This window comes from Theobroma cacao, chromosome 7 (assembly GCF_053813885.1).
Source record: "Theobroma cacao isolate CCN51 chromosome 7, ASM5381388v1, whole genome shotgun sequence".
Classification (NCBI taxonomy): domain Eukaryota; kingdom Viridiplantae; phylum Streptophyta; class Magnoliopsida; order Malvales; family Malvaceae; genus Theobroma; species Theobroma cacao.
In genome coordinates, this window is record NC_142645.1 from 35,660,174 (window position 1) to 35,686,130 (window position 25,957).

Consider the following 25,957-nt stretch of genomic DNA (forward strand, 5'->3'; position numbering starts at 1 on the left):
ACGGTGATTAAGAAGTATTGGGCTCAATTAATCTACCAAGCACTATTTTTCCAAAGGAAAAGTTGGGCCATTTGGCCTTTGTTATAAAGAAAGCCACGCGTGGGTCAAAGAAGGCAAGTTGCTTTGGTGTTATTTTTGGCAAGTTCTTCTCTCAAATTTGTTTTAGTAAGTTGTGCATAACTTTCGCTCTAGGGTCCAAACTATTGAGTCCATAAGTTTTTGATGATAACAAAATATTCTCATTCATTAATTTCTAAATATACTACTTGAGTGTGCATGATAAAAGTGTATGTCAATAATAAATTAATTACTATAAAGCAAACATCAAAACTCATCAAAATAAGAAGTTACAAATAAGGTACAAACAGAAGTCTCTTAGTCCGATAACCAAGAGAGTTACTCAATTAAAATCCAAAAGTGAAATTGGCTGTTTCAAAAACAATAAGCTCTTAATCGGTTAAAGACTTACTTAATCGATTAATAGAGTAAAGCAGATTGCGAGATAAATGGTTAGCCAGCTAAAAGTTCACTTTCAGAGAATTTGATTGCAAGACAGAGAAGACTTAATTGATTAAGAAGTATGGTTAGCTAGCTAAAAACACACAGTCTGAGAATTCTTAAGACAAGTTAATGGCTAGAAAGGATTCTAAACTGTTTTCAACGGTCTAAAGCTGTCAACATCCATCAGAGTTGATTTTTCACGTATAAAAGACATCTCCAATGGCTAAGAAGGCTATGAGATGCTTCTAAGAACAAAAAGAGCACAAAAATAATAAAGGTTCTCTTCATTCTTCTTGCATTTCACTCCAATCTTTGTAATAAAGTTTAGCACTTCATCTTGTACCATTCAGATCAGGTTAGTGATCATAGGTACTTCTTCATATTTGTATTCCTTGATTACTTAGAGTGTGCGAGGCACTCTAAGGGGATTAATCAAGCTTAAGTTAGCTTGGTTGCTATTGTAAGTTCTAACTTAGCGTTAGAAAAGTTGGTATACACACTCCGTAGTGCTTTCGGCACTCATGGAGCACATATTCAACAAATTATTTTGAAAGTAGACTTCTGATTGCCAATATTCCATGGACACGCCCTTTGTGGGTTAGTATGAGTAGTGTTATTCATAACAAATGTTACATATTGTTCACCTTTCATATTATTATATGTGACCAAAAAGGAACTTTAAACTTTATATAAGAGAGGTTACCTCTCAATCTATTGTGAAGGAGATTAGTTCAACTCTTTAAATAAGTAAAGAATAAAAGCTGCGATTAATTTATGAATAACAAGTTATGATCAAGAAATGAGTGATAAAGTTAACAGCTAAGTGCATAACATCATTGTTGTCAAAATTTGAGCGAAAAAGCTTACTACTTAAAAATGAATTTCTTGTTCTTTTGAAATGTCAAATTTAATACATAAAATAACTAAGAGTCAACATTGTAAAAGTATCATACATGAGTGGTAATGATAAGTCCTATTTATATTCATATTTTACACCATATTTAATAGAATTTAGAGAATAATTATATCTATTTAATGCGATTTAGATACTTCATTTTCCTTGCCAGATTAAAACAGAAACAACCATGGCAATTTAGGGAAAATTTATGTGGGCCTAATAAAAGTGGGAGTTCGGCCAAGGTGATGGAAAAGTATTGGGCTCAATTAATTTACAAAGCACTATTTTTCCAAAGGAAAATTCAGGCCATTTGGCCTTTGTTATAGAGAAACCATGTGTGGGTCAAAGAAGGTAAGTTGCTTTGGTGTTATTTTTGGCAAATTCTTCTCTCAGATTTGTTTTAGTAATTTGTGCAAAACTTTTTCTTTGAGGTTCAAACAACGTGATTCTAGAGGCATTGGAAAGCTAAGAAATAAGGCTATAATTCTTATGTTTACCATTTTACCCAATTCAAACGGGATCAAGGGGAAATATTTGTCACAAGTTGCTGGACAATGTGAGCCAAATTTGAGAATTACAAGCCAGCTTTATTTTTTGGTATTTAAATACGGTCAAGTTTGAATTTAAATTTTATTTAAAGAGACTTGGTTGAGCTTTTGCTAATTTGCTTTGAATTGATTTTATCCTCATAAAATTATGAGTTTTAAATCCTATGGATTCTAATGGTGCTAGGATTGTGAAAGTGGAAATGTTTAAACTCCATATTTAATTCAATTTGATGAGTGGATTGGTAATGTGATTTGGTGGAATTCAAGTTGAGGTAGAGGTTTACATGAAGGATTTATCACAAGTCATAAGTTAATTTAATTAATTTAAAACTCTTAGTTGGGATACAGTTCATATGGCAATGAACAACTTGGGCTATCTATTTAAGTCGCTGTTAAGTAGGAGAAAAGGGAAAACCGAAATTTAGAGAATGCCCTAAGAAAAAAATAGAGTTTTGAGTTAGGAGGAGGAGCCCTTGCTGTCACTAGGAATGAAAGAAAGAAAGGTAGTCGAAAGCTTGCAGAATTATTTTATCAAGAAAATTTATTCTTCTTTTTCTTTTTCTCAGTTGTAATCGATTATGGTGATGTCTTCCAAAACTCTTTTATGTTTATTATATTCTATTATGGAGTAAATTTTTATTTGTTAGGGGGAGATGTAGCCAAACCTATGCTTGAGAATTTCATTAGGAATAATTCTTGGATCTTTATTTTTCTTAAAGAGCATGTTCTGTTGATTTTAATATCTTTTATTATTTTGATTGAGATTTTATTAAGCAGTTGTAATCAAATAGAAAAGTTGTGTGTGATGGACTTTTGAATGATAAATTGAACCTTAAAAGTTTTGTACATGCCATAAATTGAATAAAAGTAACGGAATAGGGATCTTAAAAGATTTGTGTGGTCAGTTTAAGCTCTAATTGAATAGAGAAACTTAATCGAAAAGGATTCCACAAAACCTAATGCACCTTAAATTGACTTAATCTAGAATAAACCTGAAATATGGTTTTTTGAAGTTAAGGATATTTTAGGTAGTTAATTAGATATGAAATATGGATAATTAAGACATTAGGGAATTCTACCATATCATTAATTATAAAGTTTGAAAGTTATTTTGTTAATTCTCTTGACTGTATAGCTGTAGGTGAAATTGAACACCTAACATTGCTTTTCATAGGAATTCTCTTTATATTTTTCACCCATATTTAATTTTGTTAGTTGCTGATTTTTGTTTAGTCTTTAAGTAGATTTAATTCACCATATCCTCTCATATTTGATTTCTCAAATAACATTTTTAGTTTGATCGTTTTATTTGCATATTTTTATCAATCCTCGTTGGGAACGATATCTTACTTATCTCTTTATTGCTTGAATGATTAGTACACTTGCTAGTGTCATTTAGTCACATCAAGAAGCAAGTGCTAATTAGTACCTCTATTGTTTGTGCCCTTTTATGGAGTATTCTAGACTCATCTCTATATTTATCAAGTAAATGACCAATCGTTTGATAATAGTCACATTATCTTAGGTTGGGTTTTTCTTTTGCTATTGGTTGTTATGAAACGTAGGGTAATTTCACAAGTGCATCCCTAATCTATTAATGGAGAAGCACTCTCACTCCATTTGGTGGGATTGAGAAAGGTGGGGGAGAGTCAACCTCTTCATTTTTTCTTCTTCTAAAGTTATTGATAACTCTATTATAAAGAGTTATCTTGTCATATTTTGATTAATAAAATGGCTAAGTCATTGAGTTTAGGCAAAGTTTTAAGTAGTTTCTTCGTTTTTCTTTAATTAGTTAACACATGATTGACCTAGTTTACTTCAAGTTATTTTAGTTCATTTGTATAGTAAAAATGCCTATTTTTAGCAATGGATGATTTAGTTCCTATGTTTTTAAGGTCCCCAAAAAAAAAGGGGTCAAGTGGTAAGGAATTATACAAGTTAGTTAGGTGCAGACTTCACCAAATATGCTGAGGTATTTCAAACATAACTCAAGCTACAAAAGTCCATTCAACGTGATTCTTGAAAATATTAAAAGAAGGGCTACAATTTTTATGTTTATCACTTTGCTTAGTGCCGATTGGAACATGGTCAAAATCACATTAAAAGTAGCCTGACTGCCGCAGTTCTGCACTAGGCAGCTTGAAGAGCCAGGAAGACATGTCCCCCACTCAAAATAGAGAGCTAGGCACTGTAGTACTAGCCACCCAGCGTCGCAGTGCCAACACGGGGTTTTTAAAATGTGCAATTCTTGATTTTTGACTCCAAGGCTTTAAAGGAGGCATATAGAAGGCATTTTAAATGGGTTTTCAACAGAGGAGGTCACAACAGCCCTTTAGAGGAAAGAAAATTCATAAACAAAAAAAGAAAAGAGAAGAAAGAAATGAAGATCAAGGCTCAAAAAGCTGTTGAGATTTGTTTCTTTCTCTAAATTTGTTCTTTTCTCACTTTCTTTTCATGTATTTATGGTTTTTTTTCTTGTGGATGATGTTTGTTGAAAATACAATGAACTAAATATCGTTTCCTAGGATTATGGTTGAGCTATTCATGTAGTTTGGATATTTTAACTCTCTTTTACTTATTGTTAATAGGTATTGTGTTGTTCATTTCAAATTTATGCTTATTAATTCTAATTGCTTGATCAACAATTAGATTGAGTTGGATCTCTAAATGTAACTTTTACAAAGGGAGTTTAGAATAGATCAAAAGTTTAAATAGCATGTGTTCACTTCATTTAGAGTTTAGGTGATTTGATTAGTATTTAGGATAGAAATATACTTAACTATCATGTATAACCAAATTTAGAGCATAAGCTTAGTGAACTTACCTTAATTAATTTACAAAGGCATATGGAGAATTAATTATAATAGGTATGTTTACAACATCTCGATAGAGACTTGTAGATGATTTTAGGCTCTAAGCTAGCAACCAACCCATTGATATAAGTATAAAGAGGAAGAGTAAATTCAAATGAAAGAGTAATTCCACAATCCTAGGCCCTATTTCACTAATCGTCTATCAATTTTTAACATTAATTTCTTAGTTTAGCCTTGTTACTTTAATTTAATTTAATTTTATTAATTTTCAAGTTAGATTTACTTGGATAAGATTAGGGTGGCCAATTTTAATATTTAGCAAGAATTTAGATATAATTCCCTATGAAGACGATATTTACTTGCTATTATATTACTTGTGCGACACATGCACTTGCATGTGTGTAAAACCTGTAATAGTTATCTTGTATAAGACCCTTATTAAGTTAAAGCTTTTTCTTTATATGCCTCATCCTTGAATTACATTAATTGTCGAGATATTGTTTCTCTCAAAATTACTAGCTCTCTTTTGCCTAAGAATTGTATTATTGGTGCTATCGAAGTAGCAAAATTAGGAAGAGATAGTTTTCCAAATGCATCCTATACTCCTCAAGCATTCCTTGAATGTAAAACTTTACTAGCTTTTTCTCATCATAGGAATTTTGTATGTCTAACACCTTTTCTCTGAAGCATTAGATATACTTCATGAGATCTTCCTTGAACTTATGATCTTTTCTTCCCAAGTCAACAAGGGTAACTCTTTCTTTGACGGAGAAGAACATTTCTTTGAACATCTGCATATTTAGCTCTAAGGCTTCATAGAACTAAAAGTAAGATTAGCATACCAAGTGTATACCTTTTTGATAAAAGACATGGAAAACTCTTTTAACTTCATATCTGTCACGACCCAAATTCCGGGCCATGATCGACGTATGAGCCCAATGGACGTAATCCACTAAGCCCAAGCAAGCCTATTAATCTGACATGTTTATCATTCCATCATAAACTGCTAAGTCACATTTCATAACTTATAATCAAAATAATATTAAATAATGCCAACTCATACTGGCATACCAATTAAATGTACATTGCCTATAAACATGTATCTCAATATTTTACATCAAGTTTGTCTATACATCTCAAAAAGAAGACTTGACTTCCAACGGAGGGACTCGGAAGAATGTACAGCTACTGAATGCCGAGACACCTACCAAAAGATGGATATAAGTCTATAAGGACACCTCGTCCTAGTTACCGGATGCCTCGTGATCTGAAAATTTGAAGTTGAAAACGGTGAGTATAAACCCAGTGAGTGAACAAGGAAGGGAACAAGTGACAATAACAAAGGAGAATTTAAAATCATGATGCACTTGTTTCAAAACAATGCAATTTAGTTCCCTTCATACTAAAAACCCCTCATCAAGCCCTTAAATGATTAATCATTTGAAAATCATGAACCCATACATAGCGAACCATTTGAAGAATGAAAGCTTCAATATTGCACAAGCAAGTCAAATACAACAACGAATCTTCACTGCAGCGAGAATGAATTTTCGTTGCAACAACGTTGGGATTTAGTTATTAACCAAACGAGGGTTTCTCAACTGGACGAGGGTTTCTCACTAAACCTCCCCATTTTAAACTTAACTCATTTAATCCTTAATGTTGGAAGTCCATGCTCCGATATGGTAGCAAAGAAGTGAAAGATGGGGCAGCAATTGGACAAGATAGGAGACCAAAACAGAAGGTTTTTCGCTGCAGTAAGATTAAATCTCACTGTTGCGAAATTGTAACCCATAAACATAAGGTTTCTCGCTGCAGCGAAATTTCGCTGATGAAACAGAGAGTTTTTCGCTGTAGCGAGATTCCTTTTCGCTGCAGCGAGAAGCTACAGTGACTATCTCGCTGCAGTGAGAGCCAGTTCTGGTTAAGGCTCTCAAACCCGAGAGTTTCTCGCTGCAGTGAGATACAGGGCAACAATGAAAATTTCCCTTTCTCGCAAAGAAAAACCACCCTGCTGAAATGTCCAAACCAACATGAAACACATGACAATTTTCCAAAGTTTAACATGTCAAGTTTCACATGCATTACAATCATATACCATTACTCATAAATTTCCTATAACACACATATTTACATATGTATATATGCATACGTATACCCATCATTATCATGCACATCATCCCATCATCATCATACACACCGTCACATCATTATCATTACCAGCTCATGCGCACTCCCTACTCGCACATGGCTGGGTCATCACCGGGTTATGCGCACTCCCTACTCGCACATAACCGGGTCATCCTCAGCTTATGCGCACTCCCTACTCGCACATAGCCGAGTCAATATAATTACACAACACTATATTCAAACATATATGTATATCAACATAATGCAGCCGCATAGAAATCCATAATAACCACATGTCATAACATAAACCATTTCTCAAGAGCTTGTTCCCAAGGCATTCATTTTTGAGAAAAGTTGTATAAAATCATTCAAACACTTTGTACAAAACAGTCATTTTCCCAAAATAATTTTGATAAGCAGTCCATTCACCGATTTGTTATTGAACCTTTAGTTGACTCTAATTCCCCTAATGATCCAATTGGAAAGATGAGACTTCATTAGAACCTAGGATCGCATTAGCATAAATAATAGGTCAATTCACACACTATGAACCCTAAAAGTTATCTCTTAGCTAACTTTCAATTGCCACATTAAATGGCTAACTATGTTCACTATCTTAATCACTAAAAAAGTAATGAACATACTCAACAATAAAACAGCTCATACTTCCAATTAATAGCCATTATTCACAGCTAAAACTAAGCTTAATTCATCACTTACCCTAGGGTTCCTTTGTAGTTGAATTCTCTTCCAATAGCTTCCAAATCAATGGGGTAATTCTCTTTTTCTCTCTTTAGAACGCCCAACTAGTGAGAGAAAGTATGGAAATAAGATTTATCAAGGGTTTTAAAGTGAGAGAGTGAAAGTATACAAGAGTTCTAGTCAAAAGGGCTCAAAGGTATGAAAACTAAAGCTAGAGAAAGAAAATTATGCAAGCTCCATATCAAGCTTCCATGGAGTTTTGAAGAAACGTGAGAGAGGAGAAGAAGAAGAAGACAAGCTACTGGAAAATGGGAGAAGAAGCTATTGGAAGGAAGATATTTATAGCCAATCTTATCCATTCCCTTAAAATTACCAAATTACCCCTCCACAAATTAACTTACTCTCCTCCAACCCTTTATGAAATATTTTTGCTCTTTTGACACTGGGACAAGATCCATAATGGTCCAGACATGCTTGGGTTCATGAAAACTTAAAATTTTAACTTGAGGTGAAAAATGACCATTTTGCCCCTATCATGAAAATCATCAAAATTTTGGTTTTCTTTCCATTTTACCCCAAATTTCACCATCCAGTTATGCCTTAGGCCTACTTAGGCCATAATATTGTTTAAAATCTTACTTTTATGGGCTTACTAAGGAAATGACGAAATTTCTCTTGATTAGGGATATCGTGTATACTTTCCTTTACGAATCTATAAAGGTCAAGGTCTCACAATATCATCATCCAATCCCTCTACTCCCAAAGTCTTTACAAACTTCATAAAATGTTCTTCAACATCCCAAACTTACCATTAAATTGTTTGAACTCAGGACTATGTGTAGGTATGGCTTAACAACTATACTGGTTGGAAATTGTAGTTTAAGGTCAAACTTTGAAAAGTTCATGTTCATTTTCTTTTGATCAACTAACTTTTGAAGCTTTTCTTTAGTCACAAGGCATTGGGTAGTAATTGGAAAAATTATCGAAGTAAAGTTGCCATTGATAGAGGGATTATTCATATTAGCATTTGCAATAACTAGTGCATTAGTTGTGCTCTTTCTACTTCCTTCATTCTTGTTCATATTATGGGTTCCACTAGTTGCATTTTCACTACCATTAGGTTTCATGGGTTGAGCTTGAGAGGTTATTGCATGTAGGAAACAAGTTAGGTGACGGTCTCCATAATCTGCTTATTGTTGTCCTCTAAGACTTGCATCCTTTTTTGGGAAGCTTGGAGCATCTTCATTATGTCTTGGAGGTAGGTTGGAATAAGGGAGTTTTGGTTGTTAGTGGAAACATCCATTTCCTCCAATTGCTTAAGATTTTTCACTTTCATGAAGATTTACTAAATGCAAACACATATCTTTAATAGAGTTGCCAAAATGTAAAGGGGTCTTCTAGTAATGAGGGGGATAATGTTGCAACAAGTAAAGTGAGATATGCGAGAGGTAGTAGAGAGGAAGATTGAAGCAATCCTTGAAGTGTTGAGTGATTACGGCATGAAGTGAGGGATACAAATTAGGGAGAAGTAGAGAAAATGCAGTGGTAGAGCATGGTGGAGTATAAATTGGAAAAAGCTGAGTAAAAGAGAAAGAGTATATGGAAAGCTTAAAGAGAGTTTTTTAGTGAGAATATCTTCAAAAGGGAGTTTATTGAATTTTTAGTCCCCTTGATGAATTGCCAATACTCCTATATATACCAAGTAAAAGTGGTTTCTTAAAAACAGTCAGCAAGAAAGGGTCTATTGAACATCATGGGAAGAACACGTTTAGGAAAAACATGTTTATTAAAGAAAGAACATGTCCTTTATGGAAAAATATGTTCATCAAGGGAAGAACAAGTCCGTTATGGAAGAACACGTTCATCATGGTAATAATATGTTAGCGCACTATGTATACTAGGTAGTGGATAGATTTTTTAGTTTAATGACATAATGGAGTTTAGTGACATTTAATAATGTGTCATGTGTTTCTTGAGAATGAGAGAAAAGATAAAACACTTATATTTTAAGAAAAGGTTAAGAAAAAGACCTTCATATATAAGGCATTAGACCAAACTCTTTAAAACATCCTAATGATGAAACAAACTCTTGAATCTTACCACTTGTTCTTATTTCCTTTCACTATTATCCACATGCTATATCTATTTTACACATGTTAATGTTCTGTAAAATAACTCTTAAAAAAATAATAAGGTAGACAAAATCAAACATCTACATTATTAATTAGCATTTCATTCTTACTTGTTGAGGACAAAAGAAATGAAATGTTAGATTGAAAGATAATAAAAAGTTAAATATTTATTATTTAATTATTAAGTGCAAATTTATGGATAAAGATTTAACGGTTTTATATCAAATATTGAAAATTTATTATTGGTAGCTATATAACCTTAGTAAAGCAATAAATTAAAATTAAATTTGATGTTTTTCCTTTCAATGTGTATAAATGGATGACAGATTGATGGTTAACTATGCAAAAGTTACAGATTTGGATTCTCTTATCTCTTCAATTAATTGTTTTTATGACATTAAAAATTCACATGTCAATTATTCTGATGTGATATTTTAAAAAATTAGTATTTATTGTTATATGTGCTATGCATGAATAATTTTTGTTAATTTTTAAATGACAACTATATCCTAAATACAAGTGTTGTTAAAGTGTAGAGTTAATTTTTAAAAAATGTATACTTCTGAAGCTTTTCTTTAGTCACAAAGCATTGGGTAGTAATTGGAAAAATTATCAAAGTAAAGTTGCCATTGATGGACGGATTATTCAAATTAGCATTTGTGACAACTAGTGCATTAGTTGTGCTTTCTGTATTTCCTTCATTCTCGTTCATATTATTGGTTCCATTAGTTGCATTTTCACTACCATTAGGTTTCATGGGTTGAGCTTGAGAGGTTATGGCATGTAGGATACAAGTTGGGTGATGGTCTCCACAATCTGCTTATTGTTATCCTTTAAGACTTGCATCCTTTCTTGGGAAGCTTGGAGCATCTTCATTATGTCTTAGATGTAAGTTGGAATAGGTGAGTTTTGGTTGCTAGTGGAAACATCCATTTCTTCCAATAACGCAAGATTTTTCATTTTCCTAGGTTTTAATGAATGCAAACACTTTTCTTCAATGGAATTGCCAAAATGTAAAAAAGTCTTCTAGTAATGATAGGGGTAGTGTTGCAACAAGTAAAGTGAGATGCGCTAGAGGTAGTAGAGAGAAAGATTGGAGCAATCCTTGAAGTCTTGAGTGCTTGTGGCATGAGGTGAGGGATACAAATTAGGTTGAAGTAGAGAAAATGTAGTGGTGGAGCATGGTGCAGTATAAGTTGGAAAGAACTGAGTAAAACAGAGAGAGTATTTGGGAAAGCTTAGATAGAGTTTTTTAGTGAGAATATCTTAAAAAGGGAGTTTATTGAATTTTTAGTTCCCTTAATGAATTGCCAAGATTCCTATATATACCAAGTAAAAGTGGTTTCTCAAAAGGGGTTAGCAAGAAAGGGTTTATTGAACGTCATGGGAAGAACATGTTTAGGAAAAACATGTTTATCAAGGGAAGAATACGTCCATTATGGAAGAACATGTTCATCAAGGGAAGGGAAGAACAAGTCCATTATGGAAGAACGTGCATCATGGTAATAATATGTTAACGCACTACGTATACTGGATAGTGGATAGATATTTTGGTTTAATGACATAGTGGAGTTTAGTGACATTTAATATTATGTCATGTGTTTCTTGAGAATGAGAGAAAAGGTAAAACGCTTCTTCAAAAAAATGTTAAGAAAAAGACTTTCATAGCTAAGGCATTAGGCCAAACTCTATAAATCCCAATGATGAAACAAACTTGTGAATCCTACCACTTATTCCAGTTTCCTTTCACTACTATCCACACATTATATCTATTTTATACATGTTGACATTCTGTAAAATAACTTTTTAAAAAATAATAAGTTAGTCAAAATCAAACATCTACATTATTAATTAGCATTTCATTCTTACTTGTTGAGGACAAAAGAAATGAAATGTTGGATTGATAGATAATAAAAAGTAAAAAATTTATTATTTAATTATTAAGTGCAAATTTATGGATAAAGATTTAACGGTTTTATATTAAATATTGCAAAATTTATAATTGGTAGCTATATAACCTTAGTAAAGCATTAAATTAAAATTAAATTTGATGTTTTTCCTTTCAATGTATATAAATGGATGATACATTGATGGTTAACTATGCAAAAGTTACAGATTTGGATTATCTTATCTCTTCAATTAATTGTTTTTATGATATTAAAAATTCACATGTCAATTATTCTGATGTGATATTTTAAAAGATTAGTATTTATTGTTATATGTGTTGTGCGTGAATAATTTTTGTTAATTTTTAAATAACAACTGTATCCTAAACACAAATGTTGTTAAAGTGTAAAGTTAATTTTCTATAAATAAAAGACAATTGTATATATATAAAAGACTATTAATGTTTCAATTATGTATAATTGAAATTTTGTAATAAAAGTTATTCAATGCAATTAGAATTGTTATTTACAAATTGGACAAATCGTATTAATATTTATGATAAAAAATATTTTTTGGTGAAAATCATTCAATGCAATTAAAATTTTTATATGTTATATATTAAATAAGTCTTAATAATATAAATAATAAAAAATTTTAAAATGACAATTTAAAAATATAACAAACAAATAGAACCATTCTTCATCCATTAAAAAAAGGTTTTTTAACATCCATACTTAATATATATAACTTTGCAATAAATTGAAGATACATCGATAACCCAAAAAAAAAAATTATATTATAACTTTGCAACAAATTGACCCATACAAAACATGTAATTAAGCATTTGTCTCAATAGTATCCCTTACTTAAATAGATTCCAAAGTAAAAGAAAAAGGAAAAGAAAAAGAAAAAGAAAAAGTTATTAATATATACAACACATATATCCTGATGTTCAACATTAATGGTAAATATAGCTAGCTCATTCTCATTGCCATTTAGTTTGGATCTCATTGGTGTGCCTGAAATCACAATTAAGCACCAAAGTCCCATCCATTCTTCTCAAAACAAAGCTCTCCACCAATACATAACAACAAAATCTCCTCCACCCAACTCCACTGGCAGTCTCAACCCATCAACCCACCGTGCTGACTGCTCCAACCATCTCATTCTCTCCACAAAGGCCAAACTCAGCCCTACTTTATTAACTTCTCTTCTATGGTCATAGACTCTGAACCAAATAAGCCCATCATTGTCCATTCCACTATCCTTCTCAGCTTCTGTTCCAAACAAGAAATTCACTTCCCTTTGTACGCTTATATTCACAGCTATAGCATTGCCTTTGCTGCCATGATTCTCACATGAATGTATCTTTTGCCAGCGTTTCTCTAATGTTATTGTGTAGAACAAATATTTCTCCATTTGTACTTTAACTGGACCTTCTCCCTTCACAAACACAAATGGAGTGTACCATTTGCCAATGATTATACGTGTGAAGTCGAGTTCTGGAAGGCTCATTCGGAGCGAGTGATCGAGGCCTTGAGCATCATCCAAGTGATATACCTCTGAAGTTTTGACAAAAAGGATGAAATTTGAACCTGAGGAAACTTGGAGGAAAACTATAAGGAACAATGGGCTTGGCATAGAAGCCAGCATCACTATCACTGCAGATTTCATACTGTTGGTATTCATCCCTGTAATCAAAAGCTGTTGGTTCAACATCCTCTGTGATTCTTCTAGAGCAACAGTAACTCATACCTTCTTCTGTTGAACACCGGCTTGCTAACCTGTAAAATTAATTTTCATAAAACTTTTAGGCTTGCAATGACAGAAGCCAAGCAATGCTCAATTTTAATTGATCTGATACTTCATTTGATATAATTTGTTGATGAACTCCGGCAAAATTATCCGATCATACTCGTGCTAAATATAATTTAGTTTTTTTTTCTACTTTCACGGTGTTTATAAAAATTTTTTTTAGTTTTTGTTGTACTTTATATTAAAATTTTATCTATTTATTAATTTATTTTATAAATTGAGTTGATCATGTTCAATGATTCTTAATGAAAAAAAGTTGAAACAATAATTAAAAATAGCAAAATTATTAAATGTTCAAGAAGAAAAGATAACAAAATTTTCAAATATTAAGAATAAAAAAAATAGAGAAAATGAGATACATAAAGTACAACACAAAGCTTTTGATAGACTGCTTGGGGTTGGGGCTGCAATAGTATTATTCTTTCTCTTTTTATTTTTTTTTTATTTTTGCAATTGTAGATCATGTGTTTATTCTCTACAGCGTTTCTATCTAGATGCATCTTGACATTGATTTTTTCGTCCATAGTTAACTTTACACCTGAACATTTGATTTATTAATTGATATATGATCTCTTATTTAAAAAATAGGATTTGAATCCCCTTCCCCAATTTAAAAAAAATTATCATAACTCGTTATATTCTTCTTGTTATTATCCATATTTGTTCTTCAAGATTCTTTAAGACACAAAGTAAATTTGGATTCATATATGGATACATTTTCAATGGCTAATTAAAAATAAAACTTTAAAAATATTTTAGATAATAGAATTGCATGATTTAATTTTTTATATAATAATAAAATTAAAATTGATGTTTTATTTTGATTAATTGATTCCTCTTTAATCTATTATTATTTTATTTGTTATTATCAATTTTTTACAATATAGCTTTTTTTCTCTTAAAAAATGTAAAGTAACAACCAAATCAGCGTCTTAAAAAGGAAAAGAGAAAAAAAAAAAAGAAAAGAGACAAAGTAGTAACAAGTAACAAAAGATCACAATACCCTTTGTGTATCCCATTAGCATGGATGACATAATAGCGGTTTGAAGACAAGGGTTGATCAAGAAGTGGGATGAAAAGGCAGTCATCTCCTGAATCTGAGTATGTGTTATGAAGGACAGCGTTTTGAGGGCGTGTGATCTTTGGAAAGAAACCTTGTGCATACCCACAGCCACTGCTCAAACATCCTCTCCCCTCTTCTTCATCAGCCTCTTCTCCTCTCATCACCATCAAACCTGAGTGAGGACCTCCTGCTGCTGCAGCTGACAGCTCGATGGGATTCCTTCTGTAACTGGATAGAGCCCTTGTCACATACATATCTCTTTATCTCTCTTTTCTGTACTCAATCACTAACAAATAGGATATCGAACGGCTCTTTACAGCTTGCTTCTATAGATAGTAGACACACACACACAGGCACAGTTTAATTTGCAGCTTCGCTGATTTATATTGTATGCAGTGAAAGATAGAATTGAGGGATTCAAAAGGATGGCACCACATATTTGTTTTCAAGTAATTGGCTTATCCTTTCCATTCTCCAACATTTGCACATCAGACAGCAATAGATAAATAAGTTTATGGTGTTCAATTCACCAGACATGTGCTACAAGACATTTAGAAGATAACAAATTTTTGTTTTCCTAATGAAGATGATAAGAAAGGTAACAAGCATCATTATAAAAAAAATAGGCAAGCAAATCACGATGGAGTGAGGACCAAAGAATTTTCTTTGGTTTCGTTCTCCAAACTGTTCTCGACAAGTTTGTTGCACAAGAGATATGGAATCTAATTTGACTATATATGTTATGAATTTTCAATATTGCAATTCTTTTATGATAGAATAAGTTTCTTTTCCAGACAATAGATGCATTCAATTTTTTCTGTAATCGATCCTGATCCTCTATATAATGGCATCTTTTTGTAGATAATATATAGACGCAAAGTATAATCAATGGTTATTTTTTAAAATGAAATCAAGTTAATTGTTATTATCTATTTTATATTGCTATTATTATCATGTTGTTTTCAATATTAAATCTAACATTATCCCCTTTTTTCAACTTGATTCAACTGAAAATATTTGTATCATCTCAAACGACAATCCAACATAAACAAAATACCTTGTCCATAACCCCACAGCGTAGAGCAGTCTACTTTTAGTTTTTTCCTATGTTCTAATTACATGAGCTTTTGTTTTCTTCATTTCATAGTATTTATTATGTTATATATATTTGACTAAATTCAATTTTAATACTCTCTTTTTTTAAAAAAATTAAATGTTCACTTTTAATTTGACACAAAATTTATGAACAATGCTTTAATTTTGGTGTTTTAATTTCAAAAAGTAAAAATATTATTAAAAAATAAATGGGAATATAGAAGCAGTAAGAGAGTTATAGGTGCTTAGAAAGGAAATGGACATAATTGTTAGAGAGACTAAACAATAAATGTGGATATTCAATTTGAAACAAAAAGAGTATTAAATAATTTTTTTGGCTATAAATATTAAATATCCCTTCACAAAGAAAAAAATTTTATTACAAAGAAAAAGGGATTTATTAATTTTAAGATTATGCTCTATAAATATAAAATATTATGAGATAAATAGAAAATTAAATATTTTATTGCACAATATACATTTCACAGTTTGAAGTGGTAAATTTTTTTTTTTTCAAATCGTTAATGATATAGTTTTAAAGACATTGCAGACATTCATTTCATTTCTCATTTGTCGAGCAATCCACGAGTAGGGTGAATTGGATTGTTTCCAATTTTTTTTTGAAATCAAACTCATATTAAATGTGAAAGTAACAATATATGTATATATATTCAAGCATAAATGAACTCAAAATTAAATAGAGGAAAAGGGATAGAGAATTCAAACATAATGATTTATTGAGGTTCAATCATTCCTATAGACACCAACATCTTTTCCCTTTGCTTTCTTTGCTAAAGATTACAATCTACACATTTCTTCAACCTTTACAAATACCTTTTCAAGGTTCACGAGTAGGTTTTACATTTACTGCTCTTTTAAGATTAAGGTATAACCTCTAATCCCGACTTTACAAGAGACTAAGGTATAAATCTTTAAACCTGAAATCGAGTTTCTACAAAAACTCATAAAAACACTCAGGAAGATATCTTACCCCTTGATCCCAAGTAAGCCCTAAGGCTTTTACAAATGATCTTGTAAACTAAAATAACTCTCAATGGTTAGGTGTTTGTCTAATAAGTACAGGGAAGAATTCCTCAAACATTGAAAACAAGAATATTAGACTTTAAGGCACTAAATTTTCTAATTTCTCTGAATTCTTGAGAGTATTAAGTATTTTTCTTTTCTGATAAGCCAATCATTTTATGAATACGTATGACAAACCGTTATAGTAGAGTAGCATCTCTCCTTCAAAGGAGGAACAAAGCACTTCACCCCAACCATAACAAGCACCTTACAGCACCTGAAGAGAAAACGTCAAAGTTTGAACAATAAGAGTTCTAGCTGTTATAAGCTTGATTCTAGGAAGGAATAGATAAAACCAAGTATACTGAAGGAGAACAGAGCATTAAGGAAGCAGAAAACGATAACTTTAAAGCTCTCTGTATCATTACTGCATAAGCATATTGTATAAATACAAGTAGTGTAAGTTAAACACCTGTTACACATAAAGACAGGTGTTAAAACTAGTTACATGCACCACAACACATCATAAACATATACATTAGTCACTTAATGACCAGTATAATAGAGCAAAATGGACATATGCATGTCCACTTAGTAAGCTGATGCATGCTTGATTCCTAGCACTCCTTCTTAAAGCTTGCATCCTGGACACTCATCATGGTTCTGATAGTTTCGAACTTGAGCTTAGGCAAAGTCTTAGTCATGATATTTGCAATCTGATTCTTAGATGAACAATGCTGCTGAACAATTTCACTGTTCCTCTCAGTTTCCCTGATAGCATGAAACTTCACCTTAATGTGTTTAGTTTTGCCATGAAACACAGGATTCTTTGTAATGGCAATGGCAGATTTTTTTTCAACAAATATACTGGTTGAAGTTTCTTGAACAAAGGTCAAATCATTCAAGACTTTTCTTAACCAGATAGCTTGATTTCTTCCTGCATTAGCTGCTATGTACTCTACTTCAGCTGATGATTGAGCAACTACACATTGCTTATGTGAATTCCAGGAAAATACTCCATTTCAAGAGTAAAAATATACCCAGAAGCACTTTTGGAGTTATCAACACTACCTACCCAGTCACTATCTGAGTAACCAACCAATTTTATATCCTGTAATCTGCCATAAAAGATACTAGATTTGAGATTTCCCTTCAAGTATCTAAGAATGTGTTTGGCTGCAGCAAAATGAGCATTAGTGGGATCTTTCATGAACCTGGACAAGAGACTAATTGAGTACATTAATTTTGGATGTGTAGAGCAGACGTACAATAAGCTTCCAACCAAACTTCTGAAAACTAATGCATTTCTCAATTTACAGCCATCATTAATGGAAAATTTTTTATTTACCACAAGAGGAGTAAACATAGAATTGCAATGGCTCAAGTGAAAAACATAGAATTGCAATGGCTCAAGTGAAAAACATAAAATTACAATGGCTCAAGTGAAATTTATTCAGAATTTCTTGAATGCAATTCCCCTGATATATAAAAATGCCTTTGTTAGTTTGGCAAATTTGTACCCCAAGAAAATAGTTCATTGTACCAAGGTCTGACATATTGAAATTCTTCTTCATATCAGACTTGAATTTTCTGATTTCTTCATCATTGCATCCTGTCACCAGAAGATCATCAACATACAAGGAAATAATTACTTGAGTTGTGCCATTATGTTTGAGAATGTACATGGTTACTTCATTGGGGCTCTTTTCAAACCCAAGATTCACCATATATGAATCAAGTTTGCTGTTCCAGGTTCTTGGAGTCTACTTGAGGCCATACAAAGCTTTCTGTAATCTGTAAACTTTGTCAGATTGAAATTCAATTTTAAATCCCTCTAGTTGTTCAACATAGATCTCCTCCTGCAATATACCCTTTAAGAATTTAAATTTCACATCCAAATGATACACTTTCCATCCAAATGCAGCTGATAATGCAAATAATAATCGAATGGTTTCAAAATGAGCTACAGTAGAAAAAGTTTACAGAAAATCAACACCTGAAAGCTGTGAGTACCCTTTAGCAACAAGTCTTGCTTTGAACTTGTTTAAAGTACCATCTGAGTTGAACTTCTTCCTGAAGATCCACTTAACTCCTTTTAAATGGTGTTTTGCTGGTCTATCAACAAGTGACCAAATATTGTTTTTGTTTATTGTGTTGATCTCTTCTTGCATTGCAGCTCTCCATTCTTTAGATTCTTTTGCTTCTTGATATGTATCGGGTTCAGTTGTAGCAATTAAACGCTTATGATAAATATCATCTAGACTTCGAGTGCCTCTAACTATATAGTTTTCATCATCATCTACATTCTGTTTTGGAATATCTAGCTTAGTCTCAATTGGTTGATTAATCTGAATATTGAATGGTGATGCTGAACTCTCTGGTTCACTTGCAGACTAGTCCCAATTTGAGTCCTCATCAAATACAACATTCTTAGTTTCCACAACCTTATCTGACTTTACCAGGTATACTCTATATCCTTTTGACTGCTCACTATAACCAATGAAAATTCCTTCTTCAGACTTGTGTTCAAGTTTGTCTCTGTAATTCTTAGGAATTTGATGATAGCATAGGCTTCCAAATATCTTGAAATGATCAACTTAGGGCTTACTGCCATGCCAAGCTTCATATGAAGTTTTCCCTATCAAATCTCTTATTGGCAATCTATTTAGCAGGTATACAGCAATATTGCAAGCTTTTGCCTAAAACTTCTTTGGAAGTTTTTTTTTTCAAACAAAAGACATCTTGCCATATCAAGGATTGACTTGTTCTTCCTTTCACTTACCCCATTCTGTTGAGGTGAGTAAGGAACAGTAAGTTGATGATGAATCCCCTCAGCCTCAAGATAATTTTCAAATTTTGATAAAGTGAATTCCCCACCATTGTCTGATCTCAAACTCTTCAGTTTTAAACCAGATTCAGTTTCAACTTTTGCCTTGTATTTAACGGATGTCTCAAACACTTCAGACTTGAATTTGAGGAAATAAATCCAGGTCATTCTGCTGAAATCATCAATAAATACTATGAAGTATTTATTCCCACTTAAATATTCTTGGCTCATAGGTCTGCCACATCAGTGTGAATCAAATTGAGCTTACTTTTGCATCTGGATAAGCTTGTAGTAGGATATGGTTTGCTTGTCTGTTTACCATATTTGCAAACATCACACACTAATGTTGTCTGACTTAGTTTAACAGCTCGTCAACTAAACTTTTTATGTACAATTGATTTAGGTAATTAAAGCTGCAATGCCCAAATCTTTTGTGCCATAATGATGACACATCAGAGTTACTACGACTTGCCTACATGCACACTTCAGTTAAATTGACATGAAAGCATCTATTTTTCATTTGTACATCCATAAAAGCAACTCATCAGATGGATCATAAATAGAGCATTTATCATCTTTAAATATGAGAACATAATTGTTTTCCATCATCTGACCTACACTAAGTAGATTTTGTGCTATGTCAGGTACTAAAAGTACTTCATGAACATACCTTTAACCTGATGATGTATGGATACCAACTGTACCTCTTCCCATGGCATTAAGATAAACTCCATTCCCAATTCTAACTCTAAATCTGTAATGATTGTCCAATTCTGTAAACAATGAAGGATTGGATGTCACATGATTAGAGCTGCCACTGTCAAGAAGCCACTGTGAAATATCTGTTGCATCCAGTTGCCATAAACAGCTGTTTCTCTGAAAACTCAGCATTTTTAGCAGCATTTGAGACATTTTCTTTTGCTTTCGATTTTTTTTTTTTTTGCATACTCTTTCTACATGACCTAACTGTTTGCAAGTATTGCACTTCACCCTAAGTCTGTACCGACAGTATGATTCAACATGGTTTCCTTTCTTGCAGTAGGAGCATACTGAAAATTTACTCCTTTTGCCTTGAACTTTTCCAGAACTTGAACTTCCCTTTTCTTGCTCTTTCACTTCATTTAAACTTTTTTCTGTTTGAAGTGTTTGCATGTCCCTTTCCTTTTACCCGAATAGTCATTGCAAGGTTTGTTTTCTCGTTTCTCCTTGCAACTTTTGTTTGCTTATCAGCTTGCAGAGCACTTACTAGTTCAATAATGGTAACTTGTGTAATGTCCTTGGATTGTTCCAGGGAAGAGACTATGGCAGCAAATCTTTTGGGCAAACTGATTAATACCTTCTCTACCACCTAAGCATCCTTCAAAGTTTCTCCTAACAACTGAATTTGGTTAATCAACTTCATCACCATGTCAATATATTCTATTATTGATTGGTTTTCTTTCATTCTTGGCAACTCAAACTCCCTTTTGAAGTGCAGCAATCAAATTTGTTTTGACCTTGCAAACCCCAAAAACTCCTCTTCAAGCTTATCCCAAGCTTGCTTTGTTGTCTCACTTCCCATAATTCTACTAAAAACTAATTTTGACACAGCAAAGTGAATAAAAGACAAAGCTTTATACCATTTGGCTATGTCTTCTTCATACTTGTTAACTTAAGCTAGCGTAGCATTTTCTCTCAACGGTGCAGGTTCAGTATCAGTTTCAACCACATTCCAAAGATTGCAACCTCTCAAGAATGCTTTCATCTTTACAGCCCACACTGGATATGTGAAGCATCAACCTTTATAGACGTGTGATGGAGGTAAACACGATGATGTGGGTTAGGGGTAGTTTTATCATTTTCTCGGTGAGCTCCTAGAAGTGGGTTTTCTAATATTATTAAGGTCTAAGTAGGCCTAAGGAATAAATGAATGATGTATATAATAATAATAAAATAAATGAAGAAAATAGAAATAATGATAATTTCCATAATAGGGGTAAAATAGTCATTTTAGACCTCGAGTCTAAATTTCTAAGTTTTCATGAACTCGAGTACCTTTAACCTATTGTGGACATTTTCTTAGTGTCAAAAGAGTAAAAAGCCTGAACTAAAGGGAAAAAGGCAAAGTCAACTATGCAATGGCATTTTTGTAAATAAGTGAAACTTTAGTCAACTATAGGATAAATATCTCATTTTTCCAGCACTTTCTTCTCACTTCCAGCAGCTTCTTCTTCTTCTTCCCATTTCTCTTCTCCATTTCATGTTTTCCATCTTCCATGGAAGCCCCCCTTGAAACCTCCATGATTTTCTCATGGTAAATCCAAATCTTATGTTTTTATATTCCTTGTCATAGGATTTTTCATTCTCTTTCACTTCTACTCCTCAAGAACCCTCAAAAGTTTTTCCTTAATACTTTCTCTCACTAGTTGGACATTTTAGAGAGAGAAAGAGGTTTTCCAAATAGCTTGAAGAAAACTCTTGAAAAGGAATTCAACTACAAATTCACCAAGGTGAATATTGAGTTAGGGTTGATTTTTAGGTTGTTGATGATGGTCAATAATTAAATTATAGACTATTTTATTTCTGAAGGCTATTTATTCATTTCTAGTGTGACTAGAGTAGTGTGAACAAATAGCTAATCAAATGGCAATTGGAAGCTAGTTAGGAATAACTAGCAAAACTTGATTTAGGAAAATAACTTTTGGAATAATATTCATGTCAATTGAGTTGGTGCGATGCTATTGTGCATGATAGGTTCCAACGAGACCCCACATCTCCACTTGGAGCATTAATGGAAGTTGGAGTCGATTAAAGAACCAACAAAGACAAGTAAGTGAGCTTGCATTAAAATGTTTTAGAATAAATGATTATATGCTTGATTGAACCACTTGAAATATTTTATTATTTTTCTTTAAAATTTGCATGGGAATAAGCCCTTAATGAAACGTTTTTATACTGTGGAATATGAATGTGATGAATTCATGTGTTTCTACATTATGTTGATGTGTATGTTATGCATTGATTGGCATTATTGGGTGACCATTGTAACCGTGCATGTGCGGTGTGGGAGTGCACATGACGGTGATAATGGTGTGCTACGTGATTGCACACATTGATGATATATGCCATGTGCGGTGTGAGAGTGCACATGATGGTGACAGTGGTGTGTTGTGTAAGTGCACACACTGATGATATATGCCATGTGTGGTGTGGGAGTGCACATGACGGTGATAGTGGTGTGCTGTGTGAGTGCACACACTGATGATATATGCCATGTGCGATGTGGGAGTGCGCATGATGATATTGCCTTTTGCGGTGTGGGAGTGCACATGAGCTGGTGAGATGAGAGTTGTATACATGTATATGTCACGCCTCTTTTATGGATGAGGGTGGGACAGCCCGATGGCAAAGGCTTGGGGCTTTAGAAGAGGCGAGCCAGCTCAATGATGGGCGAGCAACGAGGGCTGGAACCCTGACTTGGCGTCGAGGGACTTAGAGGCATCGACACTCGTAAGCGGATGAGTGCGTAGGCCAGCTAGCAGGCTGGGCGTGCAGGCTAGTAGACAGACAGTGTGCGCAGACCTGGTGTGCAGGCGTGCAGAAAAATGGCGCACAGCAGAGCAGGTAAACTGGCACGCAATTGGGCTGCCCGAACTACCCAGGTAAACTGCCAGAAGCACGGGAAACATTGGCTAGCTCGAGACCTGTGGGGCAGCCATTGCCTGCCATTGGCAATAAGACCAGGGGGGCGTCAGGAGGGCCCAACAGAGTTCAAAATAGCCCCTAGTCGTTGGGAACTGTCTTATAACGGCTCCAAGGGGTTCTAGGCTATATAAACCCCCTGAGCCCCCTCATTTGAGACTAATGACTCTTGTATTGAAATTATTATTAATAAAAGCTCTCTTTTTGTTCTCTCAACTCTCTTGTGCTTGCCATAATCGATCCTAACTAACTAACTAACTTGAGAAGACTGTTGTCTTTCTAACCGACCTTGAGCAAGGCAAAGGCTAGGCCACACGAGTCAAGAGAAAACCCCCGTGACATTTGGTATCAGAGTGACGATGGCAAACATTGGGTTTGGAGTGACAACCGAGGGTGTTGCTTCCACCCCCGATACAAGGGAAACTCGTTCGAGTAAGGTGAAGAGGAAGTTCTTTTCAAGAGACCTCCTCGTCGCGGTAGAGTCCAGGCTGACCCACTAAGAGGAACGTGTGGCAGAGCTGGCTGACCGTTGTGAGGCGGGGGAGGCTCGGACGGATGGGTGCGAGGAGCAAATGGTCGAGCTACGAGAGGAGCTATAAGTCGCGCTCAATGAGACCCTCGAGGTACTAACCCAACGCGATGCTAGGCGAGAGGTTGAGGCTTAGCAACTACGACGCGAGATGAGTGAGCTAAGACGCGAGCTCGAAGCGTGCAAGGCACTTCTTGGTGGAGGATTGCTAGCCATGCAGCCGACTAGCAAGGTGAACATCCCCAAACAGAAGCAGTTCAAGGGCCAGCGGAGAGCCCAAGACATTAACAACTTCTTGTGGGGGATGAAGCAATACTTCCGGGCCACCAACATTGTCGATAATGGTAAGAAAATCAATACCGCTTCGATGTATCTTATTGACTTTGCATGTTTGTGGTGGCCCAAGAGGTGTGATAAGAGGCACAATAGAACTGCCATCTCGACGTGGGCTGACTTTGTGCATGAGCTGAAGGCACAATTCTACCTCGAGCATGCGCAAGATGAGGGGCGTGACAAATTGAGGCGCCTAACGCAGCAAGGAGGAGTTCAGGAATACTTGAGGGAGTTCATCGAGCTCATGCTATAAATCAGCGACCTAGGCGAGCAGGAGGCCTTGTTCTACTTCCTCGATGGACTGAGGCCATGGGCGAGAGTCCCTAATAGAGTTTCGTAAAAGGGATGAGGAGAAGGCCGAGGGTAAGGGCAAGGCCAAGGTGCGGGCCATTACCAAGCCACTGTCGAGGAGCATTACCAACAAGCAAGGAAGTACGCAGGGTGCTGACCAAGGCAGTCGTGCAGAGGACAAGGGCAAGAGGGCCCTAAAGTGTTTTTTATGTGATGGGCCACACTTGGTCCGAGATTGCCCTTAGAGGGCCAAGCTGTCTGCCATCACCCGAGAGGATGAAGACGAGGGGCAGCAATAGCGGGATTCCTTGAGATTGGGCACCATGATGCTGACGGAACTGAAACAGCACAAGCCGAGCCACAGCAAGGGTCTGATGTTTACGGACATCATAGTGGCGGGCAAGAAATTGAATGCGCTGGTTGACACGGGAGTAAGCGACCTGTTTGCCTCTGTCAAGACAACCAAGGTGTTGGAGCTGGACACCAAGGCAGGGGCCGCGTGTATAAAAACTGTCAACAGCAAGGAAGTCCCCACCATTGGCATCGCAAACAATGTGGACGTGCAATTAGGTGAGTGGGTCGATAAGGAAACAATCGAAGTCATTCTCTTTGATGATTATGACTTTGTGATTGGGTTAGATTTCCTTGAACGAATAAATGCTATGGTTGTCCCATTCTTGAGTTGCATTGTGATCCTTGACCCTCGAGGTCAATGTCTGGTGTCGGTGAAGCGTGGGCAGCAACCCACAACCAAGATGCTGAGCGCCATACAGCTAACAGATGGTGTGCACAGAGGCGAGAAGACCTTTGTATCCACGCTATCCTTGAACGAGGGCGAGCAGAGCGAGGCTGCACCCGTGCCGAGTGAGGTAGCGGGCGTGCTGGACGAATATGCGAACGTCATGCTAGCCAAGTTGCAGAGCTGCTTGCCACCAGAGCGTGAGGTGGACCATAAGATCGAGCTTGTGCCAAGCGCGCAACCACCCGCGAGGGTGCCATTCCTGAATGGCACCCCCAAAGCTAGCTAAATTACGCGGACAGCTTACGGAGTTGATAGAGGCAAGCTTCATTTGGCCAAGCAAGGCACCCTATGGTGCGCCTGTCCTCTTCCAACGGAAGCACGATGGGACACTACGATTGTACATCAACTACCGAGCACTCAACAAGCTAACCATCCGGAACTGCTATCCGATCCCCAACATCTCCAAGCTATTCGACCAACTAGGCGAGTCTCGGGTCTTTTTCAAACTTGACTCACAGTCCGGTATTACCAGTTGAGGATTACCGAGGGGGACCAAGAAAAGACTGCCTACGTGACGCGCTACGGCAACTTCGAGTTCCTAGTCATGCCCTTCGACCTAACCAATGCCCCCATGACATTCTACACGCTCATGAACAAGGTATTGTCATCGTTCCTTAACAAGTTTGTGGTCGTATACCTTGATGACATTGTCATTTATAACATGACCATGGCAGAACATATAGGGCACTTGCGAGTTGTGTTTGAGCCCCTAAGACAGCACCAGCTATATGTCAAGTGGGAGAAGTACTGCTTTGCCCAGTCGGAGATCCCATTCCTCAGCCACATCATTGAGGGAGGTCGAATGCGGATGGATGCAGCCAAGGTCCGAGCTATCAACGAGTGGGAGTACCCCACCAAGGTGACCGAGTTTCATGGGGCTTACTAAC

At 35.1% G+C, this 25,957-nt stretch overlaps 1 protein-coding gene and 1 pseudogene across 1 annotated transcript; both read right to left on the reverse strand.

Annotated features, from left to right (window-relative positions):
- Nucleotides 1–12,552: 12,552 nt before the first annotated feature.
- Nucleotides 12,553–14,870, reverse strand: LOC18594927 (uncharacterized; annotated as a pseudogene).
- A 2,354-nt stretch (nucleotides 14,871–17,224) lies between these two features.
- LOC148761835 (uncharacterized) lies at nucleotides 17,225–20,325 on the reverse strand. The gene is made up of 6 exons (XM_088808729.1): nucleotides 20,139–20,325; nucleotides 19,961–20,048; nucleotides 19,390–19,669; nucleotides 18,591–19,000; nucleotides 17,683–17,821; nucleotides 17,225–17,599 (listed from the first exon to the last, which is right to left on the reverse strand). Exons 1-6 carry the CDS (start codon nucleotides 20,323–20,325, stop codon nucleotides 17,225–17,227), a joined length of 1,479 nt encoding a protein of 492 aa, XP_088664855.1.
- Nucleotides 20,326–25,957: the final 5,632 nt, after the last annotated feature.

Bases quoted from the DNA above. Each gene is read 5' to 3' on its own strand.
- LOC148761835 (XM_088808729.1), bottom strand. From the start codon at position 20,325: ATGCTGAGTTTTCAGAGAAACAGCTGTTTATGGCAACTGGATGCAACA. The intron at 20,049-20,138 runs GTACAGTTGGTA...TACTTAGTGTAG, and splicing joins TCTTAATGCCATGGGAAGAG to GTCAGATGATGGAAAACAAT. The intron at 17,600-17,682 runs GTAGGTAGTGTT...AATTCACATAAG, and splicing joins GTTACTCAGATAGTGACTGG to CAATGTGTAGTTGCTCAATC.